General features: G+C 41.2%; 2 protein-coding genes across 3 annotated transcripts in view; one reads left to right on the top strand and one right to left on the bottom strand.

Moving 5' to 3' along the window:
* Positions 1-1,097: 1,097 nt before the first annotated feature.
* LYAR (Ly1 antibody reactive) lies at positions 1,098-21,435 on the bottom strand. Its single transcript, XM_063457776.1, has 9 exons — positions 21,332-21,435; positions 15,905-16,071; positions 15,197-15,311; positions 12,618-12,725; positions 8,272-8,355; positions 5,735-6,107; positions 4,942-5,010; positions 4,424-4,509; positions 1,098-1,549 (listed from the first exon to the last, which is right to left on the bottom strand). Exons 2-9 carry the CDS (start codon positions 16,024-16,026, stop codon positions 1,415-1,417), a joined length of 1,092 nt encoding a protein of 363 aa, XP_063313846.1. The 5' UTR covers positions 16,027-16,071; positions 21,332-21,435; the 3' UTR covers positions 1,098-1,414.
* The window catches only part of ZBTB49 (zinc finger and BTB domain containing 49), a 20,760-nt gene continuing 20,222 nt past the window's right edge, over positions 21,422-21,959 (top strand). For both annotated transcript variants that reach the window (XM_063457775.1, XM_063457774.1), the window contains exon 1: positions 21,422-21,500. The gene's annotated coding sequence lies outside the window, so the exon portion shown is untranslated. The remainder of the gene's footprint in view (positions 21,501-21,959) is intronic.

Genomic DNA, 21,959 nt, shown 5'->3' with positions numbered 1-21,959 from the left:
GCCAACAGATTCCATAGACCTGCGTAACAGCCAGGCCAGAACTTGTGTTTAGCTTAAGAGTTCCAAAAATGTGGACTAATTTAAACTCATCTGTAGCTGGTCAATTGGCAGGTTTTTTTTAAAAAAAAGGATCAGCCTGCTGCAGAGAAGGCCAGCTAGGAGAGCAGAGAGGAATGGTGTTTCTGTAAGTGTATTTTGTTATTGAAAATTGGTACGTGGAAAAGCCACCCAATTACAGCTAGTAAATGTCTAGTAAGTACTCAAGCCAGAGCAATGAATTTTGTTTTGTTTATCTTTATTTAAAGAAACTTTTTATTTTTCATCAAATAAATCTGAAAGACTGAGCTGGATGTGTCTTGGACTTCGATTACCCCATAAGATCCATAAAATCCTACCTGGAAAAGAAGTGGTTTGTCAAACGGGGTATATCTAATGCATAGCCTTTTCAACACGTAACCTTTATACCCAACACGGACTTTCAAGGAACACTATAGTGGAAGGAACACAAACATGTATTCCCCAACACTATAGTTTTTATCGATCCTGCAGAAACATCCCCAGCCGTAAAAGGGCTAGAAGGGTGAAATGTAATTACCTTTCATTCCTCGCTGCGCTGGTCTCTGTCGGGCTTGCATGCCTGTTTGGATGAGCTTCTCAAGGAAAGCATAGAAAAGTATTGGGGGGGGCTAATGCGCACAAGGGGGCAAAACACCGTGCTGCACGAATCAGATGGTGTTCATGAGACAATCCTATTGAAATAGTTTGAGTGTGACAGCCACTAGAGGCATTTAAACCATACAATGTAATCAAGTTGTCATTTGCAGGGTTAAAACTACAGGAACATAGCACCCAGATCACTTAATTGAGATGGGGTGCTAATAATGTCCCTTTAAGTCTGTGCTGGGGAATACTCCGATCAAAGGCTTTTCATTGAGAAACCTTTGTGTTGGGGGTGCAGGTAATGCAGCTTTTCTATTCTTCTCAATGATCTGTAATACAGCTCACTGAGAAGGGGGAAAGGCGGGTACAGTATAGCTTAGCGTGAAGCTCCAAAAAAAATGAAGCAGAAGAGAAAAAAAAAAAATTAAAAAACAAAGCACAGTAGAAGCATTTTCATGTTGCAGAGAGTTAAATTGGATTTCTTTAATTTAGATGAAAAAAGGTCAACTTTCTTTACAATTCTTATTGCGAAAGCAGATGCAAAATTAGAAATCAACTTACCCAAATAAGGGATTGAATAAAAACCTTTAAAAACATTCATGCAATAAAACTCTGTTATGCAAAAGTTTTTTTGAACTGGGATTGTTCCTGAGAATAATTATATAAAAACAAGCAAACGTTTTTTTCTTTTTTAAGGAATGCCATGAGTAAGTTTAACTTTAATAATACATTTACATATATTTTCAGGATTTCCTTATTTTACGAGTTTTATTTTTTCTTTTAAAACCTTGAATTTTGGATTGCTGCGCAGTTTTTTATTGAACGTTGAAAGAAGTTCCTCTTCAGATTTGTGTTGTGCAGACGATATTGTGTAGTACTGCGCGAGGACCTACAGACAGACAAATCACAAGTATAATAATGACACATCTAGAACAGGCACACTAGAAAGCAAGTTATTTAAAATTGAAACTTTTTTTTAGGTTATTTGTGAATCAAGGTTAAAGAAAAAAAAGTGAAAAAAAAAGAAAAACGAAAGTGGAAAAAGGATTGCAAAATGAGGGGGAAAAAAAAAACCACTATGCTATATTTCTGCACAACCGTTTTCTCCTGAAACAACAATTTGCTAAACAATTCTCCACAATTCACAGTTTAGTGAAAAAAAACTCAAATGATATCAACTGCAAACATACTCATGGGCTTCTTTAACCCCTTAACGCCGTTACGGCGTTCTATGCCGTCGCGGCTTTAAAGGGCTTTAAAGCCGTTGCGGCGGCATAGAACGCCGTAACGGCTTGCAGCCCCAGGAGCAGAGGTGTACTCACCTCCGCCGCGATCCTCTTCTGGGGGGCTGTCTGAGAGCCCAGGCAGCCCCCCTCCGGCAAATGAGGCCCCCGGGGGCCATGTGATCGCTCTCAAAGAGCGATCACATGGCCCCCTATAGCTGGCTATGGATCTGCCAGCAGGGGGACTGTTTAAAATATTAGACAGTCCCCCTGCTGGTAGGAAGAGTAAAAAAAAAAATATTAAAATGTTATAAAATAAATTAAATGCCTTTTTATATATATATAATATGTATATATATTATATATATAATATATATACATATTATATATATGTAACGTCATACGTAATGTATTTTAATATTAATATTAGTATATATATTAATATTAAAATACACTTAGAATGACGTTACATATATATAATATGTATATATATTATATATATAATAGATCTACATATATATATTATATATATATACGCATAATTACAATAATAAATAAATAAAATAATTAAATAAATAAATAAAATATTGAAACAAAATATAAAATAAATTATATATTCATATGTAATTTCATTCTAACTGTATTTTGTTATTAATATATATATATTGGAAACAGAATACACTTAGAATGACATTCTATATATATCTATCTATATATAAAATACAAATAACCGCAAATATATATAGAGAGATAAATACATATAATTACATAAAAGATTACATTAGTATACACGTAGAATTTATATACCTATAAATGCATATATATTAAAATTCTACGTGTATATTTAAGTAATTTTTTAACATAATTATGTCATTTGATTAATTAAAATTTGATTGACATGCCTGACAACACAGGGAGAAAGTGCAGAGAATTTAATTCGCATGCACTATATTAGACCCTGTAACTCTCCAAGACACCATAAAACCTGTACATAGGGGGTACTGTTTTACTCGGGAGACTTCGCTGAACTCAAATATTAGTGTTTAAAACTGGTAAATTGTATTACAACGATGATATTTTAAGTAAAAGTGACGTTTTTTGCATTTTTTACAAACAAACGGCACTTTTATGGACTATATTATTGTTGTAATATGTTTTACTGTTTTAAAACACTAATATTTGTGTTTAGTGAAATCTCCCGAGAATAACAGTACCCCACATGTACAGGTTTTATGGTGTTTTGGAAAGTTAGAGAGTCACATATAAGGCTTGCATTTCATTTTTTTGACATTGAAATTTGCCAGATTAGTTATGTTGCCTTTGAGACCGTATGGTAGCCCAGGAATAAGAATTACCCCCATGATGGCATACCATTTGCAAAAGTAGACAACCCAAGGTATTGCAAATGGGGTATGTCCAGTCATTTTTAGTAGCCACTTAGTCACAAACACTGGCCAAATATTAGTTTTTTGCTTTTTTCACACAAAAACAAATATGAACGCTAACTTTGGCCAGTGTTTGTGACTAAGTGGCTACTAAAAAAAACTAAACATACCCCACGTTCAATACCTTGGGTTGTCTACTTTTTCAAATGGTATGCCATTATGGGGGTAATTCTCATTCCTGGGCTACCACACCGTCTCAAAGGTAACATTACTAATCTGGCAAATTTCAATTTGAAAATGGAACGTTCTATATTTGACCCTGTAACTTTCCAAAACACCATAAAACCTGTTAATGGGGGGTACTGTTGTACTCGTGAGACATCGCTGATTACAAATATGTGCATTTTGTTGCCGTAAAACCTAACAGTATTATGACATTTACAGCTAAAATGTGAGGCGGAACTACAAATTTAAAAAAAAAATTCAAATTTCTCACAGTTTTTTTTAATTTTATTCATAATAAATTGTTTCAAATACAAATATTTTATATGAAATGAAAGCCCTGTTTCTCCTGAACAAAATGATATATAATAAGTGTGGGTGCATTTAATATGAAAGAGGGGAACTACGGGTGAACAGACATATAGCGCAAATTCCAGTTTTTGTTTACGTTTTGTTTTGATCAGAACGTGTACTATTGACTCCGTCCTGAAGGGGTTAATGTTGCCTTTTGGGGTCTCTGCTTTTTTTCCCCCTTACAAACGTGACAAGACTGCTCTACAAGGTGATCTTCCCCCTCAACCACCATTTTTGGTGGTGAAATAAAATTCCTCTAAGTTAAAAACCAAGGGAAGGGGAATAATAGAAAAAAAAAAATACCTGAGAATTGAAGCATTCTAAAATAATTCAGAAAATATACAAAATAAAAAAAATTCTAGCACACTAAGTATGAAGCCATAAATACAAAGAGACATCCGCTACACAGGGAATTAAGGTAAATTAAATGTGCAAAGTTTGGTCCAAACTGGCTAAGTTAGGAACATTCTTACTCACTTACATTCCCCATCTTGAGTATTGAAAACCATTCCATTATCAAATACTATTTAGGTAATAAACCCCCGGTATAATGCATTAAGCAGTATTTGTGAGAGATACCTTCTTCCTAAGTCTCTTTATTGGTAGTTCATGGTCAGGAGCCTGTTGTAGTAGTGCTTTGATGGTTCCCTTCCAATTAAATTTACCTGAAATATAAAACAATCATACATAAGGTTATTTATTTATAAAGCGCCAACAAATTCTGCAGCGCTGTACAATTAGTGCAGAACGTACAATATATACAGACAAATACAAAAGGTAGAGAGGGCCCTGCCCGTAAGCAGAGATCTAGCCATTGAAGCCCTTATATACAAAGTGCTTAGCTAGATAGTCCGTGAGCTTACAATCTAAAGGATACAGTGGGGATTTGAGACAAGAGGTAACAGGGTAAATTTGGAAGTGATGGCTAAAAGAAGTTAACAGAGTTGCAGCTATTGGTAAAATATAAAAGGAATGAAGAGGTAATTGAGTGAGACTTTCAATCAGCTGGAGGAGCATGCTATATACTATCAAATCTACAACAAATGAATAAGTGAGAAATTGGACTTTCAGAACAGAAGTGTTTGAAGGAGTTTTACCTCGGCCGGTCTCGTTATTTTCGTTCTCATCAGCTGAATTTTGTTCCGGCATTTCTTCGGGCAGCTCTCCTTCAACGTAAAAACAAGTATTCTGTAAATGGTTTTACATGATTGTGCGACACATGAGTCTTTTAAATTAGATTTGTATATAGCAATTTGCAAAGTCCACTCTGTCGGGCTTTGATTTAATCACTTCATAACAAAGGATTATGCAAGTACCATTATATCAAGACAGCCTCGGGACATCGTAGACATTAATTATTATTGGAACACTTCAAGTAGGGTTTTATATGGTATGCTCAGCATTCTAAGTTGGATGACTGTAAAACTGGCAGACAGGTGTCCGCTACTTCCTAGTCTGCAATAACAGGCAAATCCTTGGAAAGTGCAAATAAATATTAGGTACTTTTCTCACTAGCATGCACGGCTATAGTCATTCTATGCACAGACTGTTGCACTGTAAACGCTCACACACAGCAGACAGGATCACAGACACTCACACAGATGTTCGAACACATCATTTACTGCCCAGATTTTATTTTACACAATATGCCAAGAGGAGTCAAAGCCGCTTCCACATCTTCCTGCAGGCTTAACAACCAGCCGCGAACTCCAATCAAATTGCAGGCTGCATAACTTCACCTAACTAAATGATTAGAGTGCTTCTCTCCGCCAGGAATGTTAAAAGACTGGTGGGGGAGAATGATTATTCTCCAAGTTAAGCAAAATTATAGGTAAAAAAGGTACTGAAAATAATTCACTTTACTGGTGATCTTAACAATAAGGAGTATACCTTCAGATTCTTTGTGCTTTCGCTTTTTACTGAGTTTAGGCGCATCGCCTTCATTGTGACCATTCTGTATGCTTTCAGCAGCTCGTTTCTTCTTCTTTCCCTTTGGCATGTCCTCTATGGCTTCAGATTCCTCATCTTCATTTTTCTCCTGGTTTTCCATCTTACGCTTTTTGCCTTTTTTCTTTTTCCCATTTTCCGTTTGCTCTTCTGCCAACATTTCTTTCTTTTCTTTTTTATTCTTTTTTTGTCTTTCTTCCTTACGTTCCCTTTTGTTTTTCTTTTTCTCACTTTCTTCTAAATGCTCGGCAGGTTCAGACTGGGTTTCAGTAGGTGCACTCTCTGACTGCTTTGCATTATTTTGATTACCGTTTCCCTTAGGAGTTAAAATAGAAATTCAGAATTATGCATGCTACATTTTTGTTTTGGCAGAAAACAAAACTAAAAAACAAAGTGTAAAGATACAGGAATATTGATAGGTTCCCAAAGAACCTCAGGCTTCAGCTCAAATAAAAAATGTGGGACCCAGGGCTGATTCCATCCTCAGAACACTTCACCTATGTGATACCCCCTATACTCTACGGCTGTAGATTTAGTCTCTGCTTCCTATCCAGATATCCACATTCCACCCCTCAAACAAATGATGATAAAACTGGCAGAAACAAAACTGGTCAAAATTTAATACAGGAAAACAAACACAAAAAGAGAAACACTTGTCTAAAGATGAACAGATAGATTAAAAAAAAAAAAAAGGACACATACAACTATGTATAAAGAAACAGGAATACATGAACACACTAAAGACAGACACATAGAAACACTAATAAACAGAAAGATTCACACAAATGTAGACATCCTATCCTTACATTAGAATACTTAAGAATGTATGCATGTGCCAAAACTGGATTATTAAAGTAATAAACAGCAGGCAGCATTAGCTTCTACTACTCCTAAACATTACAGCTGGTCACAACTTAATGTTTGGAGGTGGGAAGGAAGGAGGAGGAGAAAACGGTTGTATGCCACAAGTATAAAAACCATTACCCAACAGTCCAGTCTGAGCCCTAAAGGCAAGAGAGACCCTCATAACGGTTAGAAGGGCACTGAACCGAAACATATCTTATTACTTAGACCCAAATCCCTTCTGGCTTGTTCTGGTTCCCAAAGGGATCTGAGGCTGAGCAAAACAAATAAATAAAATCACAACCATTTTAAATTTTGCCTTCAGCCCAAAAAGTGGACAAGTGGGAAAAATCTAAATAAAGTTGTTACAGTACCTACAGTAGTTCCCCCATTCTTTGTAACCGCTTACGGTGTTTTAATAGTTAGAAGACTTGGGAGCTTAGCTTCAAGCCACACTTCTAAGCCCTCTGAATAGAAGAGCTGGGACTGTCACGTCGTAGCACTCCAATCCAGGTATACTACGAGGTCATGGCACGCATGTACAGTGCCATCACAATTAGTCAAAGAATAACTGCATGCTTCTATTCTCTAGAACAAAATTATTAGCGGCTCGCGGCCAGCTATGGTTCCCACTGATCCACTATGAGTCAAGCCTCCAGGATGATATCAAGTGAGTAGGAGCATGTAGCAGCACAGAGGGAGACTCAGCAGGGCAGAGAAGGGGAGTAAAACTTACTTTTATTAAAATTTCATTGCGCATGGTTAGGGGCCTAGAAATGGATAGGGACATTGATACTATAGCGCTGAAATATCTAATGTTTTCATACCTCGTCTAAGGCATTGAACTATTTCACTCTTTTTGGCAGCAGAGAGATCCCTTTTCTTCCCCAAATTGCATGAAAATGGTGTTCTGCTTAATAATGTGAAACACCCTCCTTAAGTAGTTTTTCCTTAAATTGGGCTCATCTGGAAATGTAATTATCACAGGTGTCAGATTCTTTTCAGTGATCAAAAGAGCCCTGAGACACAATGCCATCCATGAGTAAACCGAAAAACAAAATATTTAATCTTTGTGACACTTAAATAGAATTTGCATAATAATTTGGAACAGGGTGTACAGATTTGCATTCCTTTAGGTGGATTTTTTTTGTGATTCTTCAACTCTAAGCAACGTGGTTACATCTTCCTTATTTAAAGTGACACTATAGTCACCCAGACCACTTCAGCTCAATTAAGTGGTCTGGGTGCCAGGTCCCTCAGGTTTTAACCCTTAAGATGCAAACTAAGTAGTTTCCCAGACAGCCACTAGAGGCGCATCTGCGACGCTGGAGGCATATTATGCGTCCATCGCACAGATCGTCCATAGAAAAGCATGCGCATTCGGTTCCTGTGAAGTCGGACGGGGGAGCTGACATCGGAGTGGTCACCAGCGCCGAGGGAGTCCAGCGCTGGATTAAGGTAAGCTGCTGAAGGGGTTTTAACGCCACGGGAGGGGGACCCTGAGGGTGAGGGCACCCTCAGGGCACTATAGTGTCAGGAAAACCGCTTTGATCCTTAACCTGGAATGACATTTGCTGGTTAGTGAAAGAGTTCTGTAGAAGAAAATCACAATTCAATTTCCGGTGTTTATTACTTACAGTGCTTGTAGCTTCAGCGAAAATCACCCAAATCTGATCCTGCAATGCTTGATTGGGAAGTTTTAGGCTGTTCGTCATCCAGTTCTGATGGAAAAAGAAAATGAAGTCATTTATTTTACGATTTCTTAAGAAAAAAAAAAGAAAAAAAAAAAAAAACAGTCCATAACTTTCACAAGTTTTAATAATATTCCTCTTTGAGATCATTTCCAACTATCAACAAAATTATAACATCTAAGGCTTTGTTTAGATGATAATCCAGTTTTATTAGGAAGGCACCAATAGATTTACATAAAGCAAAGGCTTTACATGCATAGCTATTTATGTGTGAATGCATTTCTTTGATTGTACACTGTGAATATTTAATATCGGAATAGCTGAAATTAAATTTAAGTAAAGACTGAAAATGACTTTGAATATTCGGTTCTCTCAATGGTAGCACCGCACCCAACCAATAGAAGGAGAGAAAGGGCAGTGCAATACATATAAAAACTGAAATGGGAAAAGATGACATTGTCAAAAGAAGTCCAAGGGAGGCGGGCAAAGAGTCACCATTGACTTGATTGGGAGGTGGACCAGGAAGCCCAACTTAGAGAGTATAAAAAAAAAAAAATAGAGAGTTGAGCGGACACCTGGATGTTCGGGTTCGCCGAAAGTTCGGGCTCGAAATTGGCTGGAACTTGACCCCGAACCCCATTGAAGTCAATGGGGACCCAAACCGTTGGGCACTAAAATGCATCTAAAAAAGGTCCTGGAAAGGGCTAGAGGGCTGCAAAAGGAAGTAAAATGGGGGGTAAAAGTAGGACAAGTGCCCTGCAAACAAATGTGGATAGGGAAATCACTTAAAATAACATAAAAATAAAAAATACAGCGGAGTCATAAAATAGCACTAGATGGAATCTTTGATTTTAGCTTTGGAAGACCATAAATCAAAATCTAAAGCATGGCTGTCAGGAGGATCACCAGAATTATCCATTTGAGAGGGGGTTGGAGTGCAGGGTATTCTCTTTCATTGTTCAAACTGAGCTCAACTCCTGATGCATGGAGAAAAGGCCTTCATAAGTCTCTGCTATTGTGTACATAGTTTATACTAAGTGACCCATAGCTTGAGGAGGCGGTGACCGTGGAAGCGGCGGTGGAGGAGGAGGTAGCCAACACTTTTTGTTTTTTTTAATTGGGGCATCTAAAAAAAAAAGAACAAAAAAAAAACGCAACATTTGCGGCCTGCGGTGCATTTCTTGCAGTCCAATAACGCCATCAGGTTTTTAAAACTGTCAGTCTCCACCAGACAGAATGAAAGCATTTCAAAGGCCAGGAATTTTGAAATGCTGGCATTCAGGGCCAGGGATCGCGGGTAGGTAGGGGCATACTTCCTCTTTCTCTCCAGTGTTTGGGAGATGGACAGCTGAACACTTCCATGGGACAGTGTGGAGATGCTTGGGGAAGGTGGCGGACGTGGTGGCATTGCTGCCACATGCTCTGTTTGCGGGGTGGCAGGTGCCCCTGTCACTCCAGAGGTGGAGGAAGAGGCCGAGACAGCAGCAGAAGAGGAAGCAGGAGGACCCGGAGACCTTTCTTGGTTTTTGAGGTGCTTACTCCACTGCAGCTCGTGCTTTGCATGTAGATGCCTGGTCATGCAGGTTGTGCTCAGGTTTAGCACGTTTATGCCTCGCTTCAGGCTCTGATTGCACAACGTACAAACCACTTGTGTCTTGTCATCAGCACATTGTCTGAAGAACTGCCACGCCAGGGATCTCCTTGGAGCTAGCTTTGGTGTGCTCTGTCCCTGGGTGCGGTGGGCAGTAGCAGGCGTACTGTCTAGGGGACGGCCGCTCCGCTTTTGCACCCTGCTCCCTCTTATGCTGTGCTGGTACCTCTGTGCGACCACCGCCTCTTCCTCCAAACTGCACACGTCACTCGCATGACCTTGATTCCATGTGGGGGTCTAGGACCTCATCATCCTCCACCCACTCCTCAACCCTGCCCTCCTTGCCAGTCTGCACACTGCAGAAAGCCACAGCAGTTGGCACCTGTGTTTCGTCATCAGAGACGTGCTGTGGTGGTCCTCGCATGTCCACATCCTGACACATAAGTGGTTGTGCATCAGTGCACGCAATCTCTTCCACTTCTGGAGCAGGGCTAGGTGGATGGCCCACGGAAACCCCGCCAGCAGAGTTATCAAAAAGCATAAGAGACTGCTGCATGACTTGTGGCTCAGACGGCTTGGCTGATTTTCAAGGGGGTGAGGTGAAAGACAGATGGCCATGGGCTGCAGGTGCCAACTCTGAGCTTTCAGCAGGGGACCGGGTGGGAGACAATGTGAAGGAACTGGAGGCACAGTCAGCCACCCAGCATGTCAGCACTCTCCTTGGCACTGGGCTCAGGGCAGGGTACAAAAATGTGGTATAGCACCCACAAAAATAAATCACTGTAGTTTGCAGATTCAACACCAGAATTCTTTCCTAAGCTGTCCCTCACAGCTGCAGCATCCTCTCCCTACACTAATAGGAGATCATGTGACGTGCGGCGCTATGTGACTCCAGCTTATATATAGAGGCTGGGTGACATGCTACACTGGACAATCACAGCCATGCCATTAGTAGGCATGGCTGTGATGGCTTCTAAGGGCACACGAGTCAAACGCTTGTTGATTGGCTGCCCCGCAGCCTTTCAAAACGCGCCATTAAATTGCCGAACACACACTGAAATGTCCATGTTCGGGTCCAGGTTGCAAAAACCGTAATGTTCGGTACGAACCCGAACTTTTCAGTTCGGCTTCGCTCAACTCTAAAAATAAATAAATGTAAAAAAAAAAAAAAAAACTGGCTTGGCTGGCGTTTATGGAAAATATTTTAGTGTGATATTGTGGGCACCTGGCTAAGAAAGCCCACCATTGACTCTAGTAAGCAGTTTTTAATATAAAGTGTTGTGATACTGTGCCATTGGGTCCTAGAATCTCTTATCTTCCTTAATATAACATCTATGTAGAGTAGTATACATCTTTTTAAGTCAACACAAAAATCTCAAGAACACATGTTGACAATCTTAAAACCCAAAGATCATAGCCAGTAAACGTCAGAAACTATTTCAAATCTACTGAACAAAGAGAGGCATAACCCCTAAAGCAAGATAATCCACTTTGAGAAGTTTTACCATAGTTACAAATCAGGTGTGGGGGAAATTATGAGTTTGGTCAAGTGGTTTACTGGAGGCTCTGGGGTTATAAGTGCAACCAGGCAATTTGATAAAACAAAAGGGCAACTGATTTGTAGAGTACATGCAGTTGAAATAATCAAATTTGCCTTTTTGGAATAATAGAATGGGTTGCACATAAAACTTTTTGGCCGTGTCAACACAATTCTGTGCTTCGTAAAGATACCTCACAGACTCAATTAAACGTATTATCGTATGAAAAATTATTTAAAGTCTTGTACCAAAACATTCAGACAGCCTGAAAAGTTGAACAGCTATAACCAAGCTCCAATCCTATAGCTTTTATGGATAAGTCACTTGTGTCCCTTGCCCAGGGACACAAAATAGTAGAGAGTTAAGATAAGCATCATAAAATATTGCGTTATTGCAAACGTGACGGTGCCAGAGAGCGCCTTGCACCCATTCTCACTGATGAGGGTCGTTCATAATTGCAGCAATGGTTTACAAAATCCCTGCATCTACGAAACAGCTCCCTAAAACTATCAAACAGGCAAGTGGGATTCTCACCCCCTGGTTGCACAATTCGAACTGAGCTCTCTCTCTACTCCAGGGAGAAAGCAGAGGCTCTGGCGATCGATATGTACAATTGTTTCACTAAAAAAAATAAACCAGGCTGTGTGTATGAGTGTTATCAGTTTACTGAACAGTTTGACAATTTATTTGAGAAGTGGAATGGTTTCTGGGAGATTAGCTACATAAATCTATAAACACCTACAGCACAGAAATGTTTTGGATAAGAATAGGATGGCGGAAATCAGACCAAAAGAATCCCTGTTTGCAGGTACATATGAGGGCAGTCTCTGCCTACTATGGACATTTGAAGTTTTCGTGTCAGTAGCATTATAAAATGTTTTTTTCTTAAGTTTGATATGATATCGAATTAATGAATCCATTTTTCCCCACAGTATATTACTATGTAGATTAGAGAAACAATTAAAGCTTCTACGTCACCTCAAACTTAACATTCCTCAATTTGATTCTTCTCATTTCCCTGTTTCCATCTGTTCTTTTCGGTTTTATTTTTCTTAAAATACAGAGCGAAAAGTAGGGACTACTAGCGACGGAGCCTCTTTGAGCTCTGGTTCTACCAAACAAAGGTCTGTAAATAGAAAATTAACTTTATAAATTAAACATACCTGGAATTTGGCTTTTTTCCTTGGAATGTTATCATAGGTGCTAATTTGGTTTAAAATCTTCCGTATATTTGGACTTATGTCTGGCTTCTTCATTATCTCCTGAAGCTTCTGTTAAATTAAGAAAAATACATAAATACATATATGATAGCAGTACAAATAGCACAGCAGTAATTAAATAAGTACCTCTGACACAATTGCAATAAATATTAACCTCTCACCTTCTAACCTGGTATATATTTAAAGAGACACTACAAGCACTAAAACAACATTGGCTTAATTAAGGGTTTTTTTTGTGGTCTCACTGCTCAGTTCCCTTTTGGAGTTAAATAATAATTTTGTTAATGTATCCATTGGCTACATACCTCTCTATACCTCTCATGGCTGTGACTCACAGTCTCTCTGAAAAATGGTTTCATTTTCAATCGCATCTTCCAGAACAGTGTGTTTACCTTCGAAGTTATCTCCTGGTTTGTTAATGGAAACTTAAATCGCACACAGGAGGTTCCTGCATGCTACAAACAGAGCAGGAGATACAACATTCTAAATTAAACACACTGGGCAATAAGGGAAGCTAAATAATTGAATCTCTTTTTCAGGAAATGTGTAGGTAGGATATGCAAGGTATAGCCAGAGGAGAGAGGAAAAAAAATAGTGAGCAATCAAAGTGAGGAGTGGGAAAGGTAGGCAAGTGATTTCTACACAAATTTCAATATACATGAATAAATAAAATAAAATACACAAACCATAAAGACATGGGTACATTATAACAAAGATTATAAGATATTTTAAAAACGTTAGAGTTGCTTTTAACGTCTCATTTTTTAAAAAGGTTTATTACATTCAAAGGAACCTTATTGTCACCAAAACAACTTTAGTTTAATGACATTTTTGTATAGATTATGCCCTGCAGTTTCACTGTTCAATTCTCTGCAATATAGGAGTTAAATCACTTTGCTTATGCAGCCCTAGGCACACCTCCCTGCATGTGACTTACACAGCCTTCCTAAACATTTCCTGTAAAGAGTCATGTAATGTTTGCACTTCCTTTATTAGAAATTCTGTTTAATCTAGAATTTCTTATCCACTGCACTGTTAATAGCTTGCTAGACCCTGCATGAACCTCCTTTATGTGATTAAAGTTCAATTTACGGAGCAGGAGATAAAAAAAAAAAAAAAAAAAAAAACAAACACTTTGAAAGTAGGTTACATGTGATTGAAAAAGAAACCATTTTATTTTCATGCAGACTGGGTCAGTCACAGCTATGGGAGGTGTAGCTACGGCTGCAGAGACATAAACAAAAGTGATTTAACTCCTAAATGGCAGTAAATTGAGCAGGAAAAGTTCCAAGACATGACCTATAGCCTAAAACCGCTTACTTAAGCTAAAGTTGTTTTGGTTACTATTGTGTTTCTTTAATTAAATCGCATTTTTTTTTAATTATATTTACGTTCTTTTTTTTGTTTTTTTAGAAAATTTCACTTATCTGGCTCGGGAGCCATGTTGGGTCAGACTCTAGTATTATTTATCCCAATTGCTGCTCCTTCTAGCTTGCCCGCTGCTGCAGTTTCACATAAAACAATCACAGCAGCAGGAAAGTTAGGTTAATTGGTCAAATAAAAGTTGAATGCAGCTATACTATAATTTCACAAATTGAGAGCTAAGCAATGGATCACTATACATCAACAGAGTCTAAAAAAATACCTCAGCTGTAAATAATGCAAGCGATTATAATAAGTAAAGGAAATTTAAATGGCTCAAACAACAAACCACCAAATACTAGATGTCAAAACAAAAAGGTTAGCACACGTTATAGGTGATTTTAATGTTTTATCAAATGGTGGAAGTTAACAGTTTCTCTTTAAAGGACCACTATAGTGCCAGGAAAACACTTGTTTTCCTGGCACTATAGTGCCCTGAGGGTGCCCCCACCCTCTGGGACCCCCTCCCGCCGGGTTCTGGAGAGAGGAAGGGGTTAAAATCTTACTTTTCTCCAGCACCGCGCTTTCCTCCTCCTCTCCTCCTTCCTCGCGACGTCATTGGCTGAATGCGCATGCGCGGCAGGAGCCGCGCGCGCATTCAGCCGGTCTCATAGGAAAGCATTTACAATTTTCACAGTGAGAAGCACACAAGCGCCTCTAGCGGCTGTCAATGAGACAGCCACTAGAGGATCTGGAGGCTGGTTAACCCTCAGTATAAATATAGCAGTGTCTCTGAAACTGCTATGTTTATAAAAAAAAAAAAAAAAAAAGGGTTAACCCTAGCTGGACCAGGCACCCAGACCACTTCATTAAGCTGAAGTGGTCTGGGTGCCTATAGTGGTCCTTTAAGGCAGGTAAAGCACTGGTGAGTTTTATGCTTACAACAAAGCTGATTAAAACATACCATCTTTACCCAGGTTTACTTGACAACCAACTCTGAGCACATGTGAATTAGAATGGCCAAGCAAAGGCAACATTTGGCATTCTAAATATTGTGGACTAAATTTTGCCAGCATCATGGCTGTAATGTAGTCAACTTCTGGAGTGGATGGTTGCCTACTCCCTGCAATAGGCCCTGGGAAGGAGAATGATCTGCTTACTTGGATCCACTGCTGTTGTTTTACATCCCCTTTGTTTGACTTGGCTTCAAATCCTTTGCCGCCATATTTCTGGTCTTCAGAAATACATTTTAAATGGTTCTTGTATTCTTGTCCCCTGTTTTGAAATAGAAAACAAAAAACTCAGAACAGCGCATAAAGTGTAAATTAGTACATTTCTAGACATACATAAATAAATACAAAATACAAATATGAGGAGAATCCAAGCTCCTACACACTGAATGCAACTTGTAGATTAGGTTACAGTTAAAGGGACACTATAGGCACCCAGACCATTGTCAGTTTAACCCTTCAATTAGAATTATTGCAGTTATTGAGAAACTGCAATAATTACATTGTAGGGTTAACTCTGTCTATGCGAGAGGACATCGAGAGTCAGCAAAAACCCCATAAGAAAGCATTGATTGTGTTTTATTATAAGGTTGTCCTAATGTGATTTTGGCGCTAGCCCACGATGTCTGTTGAGAGTGGAGGCGGAGGCCTGACCCAGCGCCAAGGAAGATCGACGTTGGATTCAGGTAAGTGAATTAAGAGTTTTTAACCCTTTGTGTGCTGGAGGGTAGGGGGTGGGCAGGATGGATTGGCAACGCACTGATTGTTGGAAAGAAATTATAATAATTTAGATTCTCATTAGATTTTTGATCGATAACACATTTGATAACAATTGCAAATAAATAATTTGGTACAAACCAGAAATCTTTACTACAGTCAATACACGAGAGACATTCACAGTTTCTGCAAATTACAAGGTGTTTCTCCACTTGGCCTTTCTTCAGGGATTCCCCACAAGCATTGCAGGTAAAAAACACCATGATGGACGATGTGGAGTTGGTGTCAGAGGGCCAAATTATTCTGAGCTAAAAGAAAAACCATGACAATTTATAGAAGGACCATACCACTACATTACCAACTCCATTATATTCATTCATTTCTCAACAAGGACCATGTGTGCCAGAGTGGTAAAAAAAAACAAATCAAAATTTAGGTAGCATGTCTGCATTTTGAATCTGGGCCCACCTTTTGGGTGGGATTAGTTTGATATGCATTTGGGTGGACTTTCTAAAACAAATATTTGCCATGCTGTATTTTATTACTAGCAGTGTCAGGCTGTATTATAATATTATTGGCAGTGCCATGCTGTATTATTATATTACTAGCAGTGCCATGCTGTATTAAAATATTACTAGCAGTCTCAGGCTGTATTAATATATTACTAGCAGTGTCAGGCTGTATTATTATATTATTGGCAGTGTCAGGCTGTATTATAATATTATTGGCAGTGCCATGCTGTATTATTATATTACTAGCAGTGCCATGCTGTATTAAAATATTACTAGCAGTCTCAGGCTGTATTAATATATTACTAGCAGTGTCAGGCTGTATTATTATATTATTGGCAGTGTCAGGCTGTATTATAATATTATTGGCAGTGCCATGCTGTATTATTATATTACTAGTAGTGTCAGGCTGTATTAAAATATTACTAGCAGTCTCAGGCTGTATTAATATATTACTAGCAGTCTCAGGCTGTATTATTATATTATTGGCAGTGTCAGGCTGTATTATTATATTATTGGCAGTGTCAGGCTGTATTATTATATTATTGACAGTTCCAGGCTGTATTATAATATTATTGACAGTTCCAGGCTGTATTATATTACTAGCAGTGGTACTGTACTCAGGGCCGGCACGTCCATAAGGCGGCACAGGCGGCCGCCTTAGGGCGCACGGGCTCTGGGGGCGCAATATTTCAGCGGCCGGAAGGAGGGAAGCTCTCCCTCCTGCCGGCCAATATCTCGACCCCCGGCGCGGCTGTGCTTAGATCAGGCGCGGCGAGGGAGCTCTAATCTCACCGCTCTGCCTGTCTGCTGATACCGCGGGAGCCGGAATATGACGTCATATTCCGGCTCCCGCAGTATCAGCAGACAGGCAGCGCGCGAGGGAGCAGAGCAGAGAGGTTAGAGCTCCCTCGCCGCGCCTGATCTCAGCACAGCACAGCCGCGCCGCCCCACTAGACCCCAGGGAATGATTATGGAACTGACCCAGAGACACAAGACCAGCAACAGAGGAGACCTCTACACTATGCTTGTCGAGGGGCTGAGCACCAGCTGGTAGATCTGCTTCTTGCCACTAATGTCGATGTTAATGCAGCAGACTATAATGGTATCCTATCCCTGAGCTTATCATCCACACCAGCTCTCCAGGTAGGGAGGCTGGGTGGAAAATATTTATTTATTTAAATAATTAGTGAGTGTATGTGATGTGTGTGTGCGTCCGTGAGTGACAGCGTGTGTGCGTGAGTGACAGCGTGTGCGCGTCCCTGAGTGACAGCGCGCGCGCGCGTCCCTGAGTGACAGCGCGCGCGCGCGTCCCTGAGTGACAGCGCGCGCGCGCGTCCCTGAGTGACAGCGCGCGCGCGCGCGTCCCTGAGTGACAGCGCGCGCGCGCGCGCGTCCCTGAGTGACAGCGCGCGCGCGCGTCCCTGAGTGACAGCGCGCGCGCGCGCGTCCCTGAGTGACAGCGCGCGCGCGCGCGTCCCTGAGTGACAGCGCGCGCGCGCGCGTCCCTGAGTGACAGCGCGCGCGCGCGCGCGCCCCTGAGTGACAGCGCGCGCGCGCGTCCCTGAGTGACAGCGCGCGCGCGCGTCCCTGAGTGACAGCGCGCGCGCGTCCCTGAGTGACAGCGCGCGCGCGTCCCTGAGTGACAGCGCGCGCGCGCGTCCCTGAGTGACAGCGCGCGCGCGCGTCCCTGAGTGACAGCGCGCGCGCGCGTCCCTGAGTGACAGCGCGCGCGCGCGTCCCTGAGTGACAGCGCGCGCGCGCGTCCCTGAGTGACAGCGCGCGCGCGCGTCCCTGAGTGACAGCGCGCGCGCGTCCGTGAGTGACAGCGCGCGCGCGTCCGTGAGTGACAGTGCGCGCGTCCGTGAGTGACAGCGCGCGCGCGTCCGTGAGTGACAGCGCGCGCGCGCCCGTGAGTGACAGCGCGCGCGTCCGTGAGTGACAGCGCGCGCGCGTCCGTGAGTGACAGCGCGCGCGCGCGTCCGTGAGTGACAGCGCGCGCGCGTCCGTGAGTGACAGCGCGCGCGCGTCCGTGAGTGACAGCGCGCGCGCGTCCGTGAGTGACAGCGCGCGCGCGTCCGTGAGTGACAGCGCGCGCGGGTCCGTGAGTGACAGCGCGCGCGGGTCCGTGAGTGACAGCGTGTGTCTGTGAGTGATTGTATGAGTGTGTGCATGAGTGTGTGCATGAGTGTGTCTGTCAAATCAGTGAGAGTATGTTTGTCATTGAGTCTGTGTGTGACTATCAGTGTGTCTTTCAATGAGTGTCAATCAGTGTGGGTCTGTCAGTGTCAATGAATGAGTGTGTGTCAGATCAATGAGTCTGTGTCTGTCAGTGACGTCTGTGTGTTTGTCATTGTGTGTGACGGTCAGTGTGTACAGAGTGTAGCGGAGCGGAGCGCAGTACAGGAGTTTCTGTTTCCTGTACCTGGCCAGACTGACAGGAGGTGCTCACAGAGAGAGCACTCTCTGTCAGTCCAGCCGGGTACAGAAAACTGAAGCTCCTTTAGGGGATCTGCTCCGCTCGGCAATGCAACAATAGAGGTAGGAGGCACACCAGGAAGGGGAGTGTGACCACTAAAGGGGGTGTGGGGTGCACCAAGGGACAGGGAGGCAATGGGAGAGAAACACCAAGAGACAGGGAAAAGAGGGGGGAGGGGAGAAGAACACTAAGGGACAGGTCGGGGAGAGGGGCTGGTTAAGAGGCACATAGGTGAAGATGTTTTTTTATTGGGGGGGGGGGGCGGAAAAATGCATCTTTGCCTATGTACCTAAAAATCGAAGCACCGGCCCTGACTGTACTATATCAATAAAACTCGTTCTGTAGATAAACCCCAGCTGGTTTAATAGCTGGAGCTAACTGAGACTAGCTAACATTGCACAGACTGTATCAGTTTATTTCTTTGATACTTGTATCAAAACGAGACTGCAACTATTTTGACTTTTTCTTTAAACATTGGTATTTTCACAGCATTTTATTAAGTTTTATGAAAAACTATTGAACTATATTCAGTTTTACGGTATATATATATCTATCTATCCATATATATATATTTCTCATAAATGAGATACTGTTTTAATTCTTAAAGGTACGTACTATTACCCACTCCTGGATACCCATTAGATCATATCTAATACTATTCTTTCACTATATAATAATACAGCCTGACACTGCTAGTAATATTATAATACAGCCTGACACTGCTAGTAATATTATAATACAGCCTGACACTGCTAGTAATATTATAATACAGCCTGGCACTGCTAATAATATTATAATACAGCCTGGCACTGCTAGTAATATTATAATACAGCCTGGCACTGCTAGTAATATTATAATACAGCCTGGTACTGCTAGTAATATTATAATACAGCCTGACACGGCGTGTAATATTAGAATACAGCCTGACACGGCGTGTAATATTAGAATACAGCCTGGCACTGCTAGTAATATTATAATACAGCCTGACACTGCTAGTAATATTATAATACAGCCTGGCACTGCTAGTAATATTATAATACAGCCTGGCACTGCTAGTAATATTATAATACAGCCTGGCACTGCTAGTAATATTATAATACAGCCTGACACTGCTAGTAATATTATAATACAGCCTGGCACTGCTAATAATATTATAATACATCCTGGCACTGCTAATAATATTATAATACAGCCTGGCACTGCTAGTAATATTATAATACAGCCTGGCACTGCTAGTAATATTATAATACAGCCTGGCACTGCTAGTAATATTATAATACAGCCTGGCACTGCTAGTAATATTATAATGCAGCCTGACACTGCTAGTAATATTATAATGCAGCCTGACACTGCTAGTAATATTATAATGCAGCCTGACACTGCTAATAATATTATAATACAGCCTGGCACTGCTAGTAATATTATATTGCAGCCTGACACTGCTAGTAATATTATAATGCAGCCTGGCACTGCTAATAATATTATAATACAGCCTGGCACTGCTAGTAATATTATAATACAGCCTGACACTGCTAGTAATATTATAATACAGCCTGGCACTGCTAGTAATATTATAATACAGCCTGGCACTGCTAGTAATATTATAATACAGCCTGGCACTGCTAATAATATTATAATGCAGCCTGGCACTGCTAGTAATATTATAATGCAGCCTGGCACTGCTAATAATATTATAATACAGCCTGGCACTGCTAGTAATATTATTATACAGCCTGGCACTGCTAGTAATATTATTATACAGCCTGGCACTGCTAGTAATATTATAATACAGCCTGGCACTGCTAGTAATATTATAATACAGCCTGGTACTGCTAGTAATATTATAATACAGCATGGCACTGCTAGTAATATTATAAGACAGCATGGTACTGCTAGTAATATTATAATACAGCCTGGCACTGCTAGTAATATTATAATACAGCCTGGTACTGCTAGTAATATTATAATACAGCCTGGTACTGCTAGTAATATTATAAGAGAGCATGGTACTGCTAGTAATATTATAATACAGCCTGGCACTGCTAGTAATATTATAATACAGCCTGGCACTGCCAGTAATATTATAATACAGCATGGTACTGCTAGTAATATTATAATACAGCCTGACACTGCTAGTAATATTATAATACAGCATGGTACTGCTAGTAATATTATAAGACAGCCTGGTACTGCTAGTAATATTATAAGACAGCCTGGTACTGCTAGTAATATTATAATACAGCCTGGCACTGCCAGTAATATTATAATACAGCATGGTACTGCTAGTAATATTAGAATACAGCCTGGCACTGCCAGTAATATTATAATACAGCATGGTACTGCTAGTAATATTATAAGACAGCCTGGTACTGCTAGTAATATTATAATACAGCCTGGCACTGCCAGTAATATTATAATACAGCATGGTACTGCCAGTAATAATACAGCATGGTACTGGTTCTGGTATCAGTCCTATCCCTGTGATATCTGGTTAGCCCAGCCGCACACTGTATACTGTATAGGTTTATTAATCACTCTCCCAGCAATACATGCAGCGCCCATTGCTATGCGAAAACTTACCCAGGATCCCACGTGTTCCTCCTTACACCGGGCACTATTTACTGTCCACGTCACTTCCGTTCCCGCCTCCTTAACTCTTACCAGACTTCCCTAACAGCCACCCAGACCGGAAACACGTCACTGGCGAGCGGAGCGATATATGTCTATGCTTAGTATCTTCAGCCAGAAGGTGAGATTCCCCCCATAAGGTGATACAGAGCGCCGCCCGTGCAAGTTATCCCATCTTTGCCCTGTGTGGGGCTCCTCGAGCGCCCCCCAGAGGCCACAGCCGGCCACGGCATGGGGTAACAAACCCGGGATAGCTTGCTGTGTGTGCGGCATTGTCCATGTATTGTACTGTATGGCATCCCGGGCTCATATAGAACTCAGCATAGAGAGCGCATAGCACCCAGAGCTCATAGAGAACTCAGCATAGAGAGCGCATAGCACCCAGAGCTCATAGAGAACTCAGCATAGAGAGCGCATAGCACCCAGAGCTCATAGAGAACTCAGCATAGAGAGCGCATAGCACCCAGAGCTCATAGAGAACTCGGCATAGAGAGCGCATAGCACCCAGAGCTCATAGAGAACTCGGCATAGAGAGCGCATAGCACCCAGAGCTCATAGAGAACTCGGCATAGAGAGCGCA

Source organism: Pelobates fuscus, chromosome 6 (assembly GCF_036172605.1).
Source record: "Pelobates fuscus isolate aPelFus1 chromosome 6, aPelFus1.pri, whole genome shotgun sequence".
Classification (NCBI taxonomy): Eukaryota; Metazoa; Chordata; class Amphibia; order Anura; family Pelobatidae; genus Pelobates; species Pelobates fuscus.
The sequence above is the reverse complement of the archived record's forward strand: the minus strand, read 5'-3'. Positions and strand labels throughout refer to the sequence as shown.

Excerpts from the sequence above, each read along its gene's own strand:
- LYAR (XM_063457776.1), bottom strand. The coding sequence starts at position 16,026 with ATGGTGTTTTTTACCTGCAATGCTTGTGGGGAATCCCTGAAGAAAGGC. Across the intron at positions 8,356-12,617 it reads GGAAAAAAGCCAAATTCCAG|AACTGGATGACGAACAGCCT; the intron begins GTATGTTTAATT and ends TTTTTCCATCAG. Across the intron at positions 4,510-4,941 it reads AAATAACGAGACCGGCCGAG|GTAAATTTAATTGGAAGGGA; the intron begins GTAAAACTCCTT and ends TTTATATTTCAG.